Source organism: Monopterus albus, unplaced genomic scaffold, assembly GCF_001952655.1.
Source record: "Monopterus albus unplaced genomic scaffold, M_albus_1.0 scaffold14.1, whole genome shotgun sequence".
NCBI classification, from domain to species: Eukaryota; Metazoa; Chordata; class Actinopteri; order Synbranchiformes; family Synbranchidae; genus Monopterus; species Monopterus albus.
In genome coordinates, this window is record NW_018127894.1 from 4,118,770 (window position 1) to 4,121,583 (window position 2,814).

General features: G+C 41.8%; 1 protein-coding gene across 1 annotated transcript; it reads right to left on the reverse strand.

Moving 5' to 3' along the window:
- Positions 1–309: 309 nt before the first annotated feature.
- LOC109955374 (aquaporin-1) lies at positions 310–2,500 on the reverse strand. The gene is made up of 4 exons (XM_020591485.1): positions 1,963–2,500; positions 1,498–1,659; positions 1,175–1,255; positions 310–878 (listed from the first exon to the last, which is right to left on the reverse strand). The coding sequence occupies exons 1-4, from the start codon at positions 2,323–2,325 to the stop codon at positions 699–701; spliced, it is 786 nt and encodes a 261-aa protein (XP_020447141.1). The 5' UTR covers positions 2,326–2,500; the 3' UTR covers positions 310–698.
- Positions 2,501–2,814: the final 314 nt, after the last annotated feature.

Consider the following 2,814-nt stretch of genomic DNA (forward strand, 5'->3'; position numbering starts at 1 on the left):
AACAATTTTTTTTTTTTGCCCTGAGGCTCCCCGTTAGTCTTTTCATCTAGAAATATTTTGGTAAACACACTGACAAGGATCTCATTTTTTATAGCATGCTTTGAATTAATTTGGTGAAACAGATTTTACAGTGCAATGGGATAATACCCCTGCTTTACTGGGGTAATACTACTTCAAATAGAGCATACACTTACAGCTACAATTTTATGGGTTTTGCAAGTTGCATACAAAATGAAAAATCAAATCTGAAACACTAAATATTTCTTTATTTATTTGTTGTTGCTCTCTACAAAAACAATAAAGAGCACAATAACAGCTCTTAACAACAGCGTTGTATTTATTTATTTAAAAAATTAGAGTGCTTTCAAGAGTGTACACATTATACATTACCTATCAGAAATATAAAGTGATACAGGCACATAGAAATATGTATACAAAATAATGGCTCAACAGGAAATACTGATATAGAAGAAAAAAAAAAACAATACACTGCTCTGTCAAGGTTTTCATAACCTTGCCTTGGATGTGCAAGCAGCAGTTTGTGCATGGGGTCAAAGAAAGGAGTGTATTAGAATGAAACACTGACCCATTACCACAATCGTCATTGGTATTGCAAAACAGCACAAAACACTGACACTGACTAAATTCAAGAGCTTTCCTTTTAAGGAAGTACACAATTAATTTGTGATTGCACAGTGCTATTTTGAGGTCATCTCCACAGCTGTAGTGTTGTTGCCTCCACTGACATCATAGTCACCCACTGGACCGCTGACAAGGACCTTCATGCGCTCGGGAAAATCTTCAAATTTGGGGGCCAGCAGAAAATCATAGATGAGAGCTGCTGCTACACCACCGCATATCGGCCCCACCCAGTACACCTGCAATAGATAACTGGGATCAGTCTCTGCTTTTGTGTCATGTGCAAACACAAGAATGCACTGAACTTTTGTTAGCACAGAAAGAAATAGAAGAAGGTCACAAAGATGCCAGTCAATTTCAAAAGGTTTTGCTTTTGTCAATGTTTCAGCCGGGTTAGCTGTAACTGATTAACTTCTGCAGGAGGATTCATGAGTGATGGAGTCGCCTGGCTCTTATGGACTCAACTGACATATAATATGCATGCACAAAAATGTCAGGCATGTGTAATGTGCTTGTCTGCTTCACTCTGACTTACCCAGTGGTTATCAAAATTGTTCATGATCAAAGCGGGACCAAAGGAGCGAGCGGGGTTGATTCCGCAGCCTGTGTAGCTGATCTGCAATTATCAACAAAGAAACAATATAAGAAGATATCTTCAGCTACATGGTCTGGAGGTATAATAAAGTCTGGCAGGTGTTGGGGGGATTATCTAAAACAATGAAAAATACAAGAAATTCTTTCATCCAAGAGTTCTGTCATGTTTCCTGCTGGCTTACATTCACTGCTCAAATGTACTGTGCCAAATTCTAGATAAATATTACACAGCCTTTTGGGGGATGGTGGTAAGGTGCAACTTACAGCTGCCAAGTGTCCCAGGCAAACTGAGAGGCCAATGGCCAAGGGTGCTGAACCTGTGACATCACGCCTCCTTTTATCAGTGACTGCAATGACACACAGCACCAGCTGGAAGGTTGCCAGGATCTCAATGCCCACGCCTTGGCTGGGAGTAACACCATTAAGCTGTTTGAGAGTTAGAGAAGAATCCAAAATAACAATCAGAAATAACAACCAGACTGTGTTTGTTCGATTGATAGTTTCTCATTATGACCACTTCCTACTTAGCAGCCACTGGCATTATCCTACAGGTCTGACATCAATTTGGCAGAAACTCTGAACTTCCATATTGCTTATTCATTTTTCATTTTCAGAAAGTCTGATCAGTGTTATTCTGTATTCTTTAGCTGTGATACACCATGCATGGGGCATGAATCACATATTATAACATGTTCTGTCAGCAACAACAGTATGAAAGTTTTTACTTACAGAATTGACCCCCAGTGCATCATTGCCAGTTGGACGTGTTCCATACACAATGCCACTAGCCAGAGCTGAACCAAGCATCTGGGCCACAATGTACATGATGGCCTTGAACACGCTGATCTGGCAGCTGGTGAGCATCCCGAGGGTAACTGCAGGATTCAGGTGGGCTCCACTGATGTGGCCTAAACTCTGAGCCAGTGTGGCAATGGCCAGTCCAAAGGCTAGTGACACCTTCACCTCCTGGTCTGGGTTAGCGCTATTTTTGTTCCCAATGGCTGAGGAGAGGCTGAGGAAAATGAAAAGGGTCATGCCAACCAGCTCAGCCAGAACCGCCCTCCAGAATGCCTTGCTCTTGAACTCTTTCATGGTGGTGGCTGAGTGACTGTCTGGCTATAGGTTTGAGCTGGTCCTCTGTATAGTGTGTGTACTCACAAACAACAGCAACGGGCTGCATATATAAGGACTGCGCTGATAATGGTCAGTGGGCGGGCTTTCAAAAAACTGAAAGAGTGGGCCACAGTGAATTAATGAGAAATCCAAAAGACTGGCCTCTCACATCCCTCCCTCTGCTCCCTCACCATCCCTCCTCCTCTCCTTGCTCTCCAGCCCCTCTCCCTGTACCTCCCTGTGTACCACTCTGGACTTTTGTAACTTACAGAGCTGGGTCTTAAAATAGCAGTATTCAGAGGTTTCCATTCATTTACTGCAGAAGTTCTCATGGTGACTTTTAAGTCAGAAACTATTTTTGATTTAAATCCATGTGAATTATGAGCATTTTGAATTTCATTTGTCTCATTTACATCTGTGCTTTAGCTGCAGAAAAAACTTAATTTTGCATAATTGTGTGTTAGACTC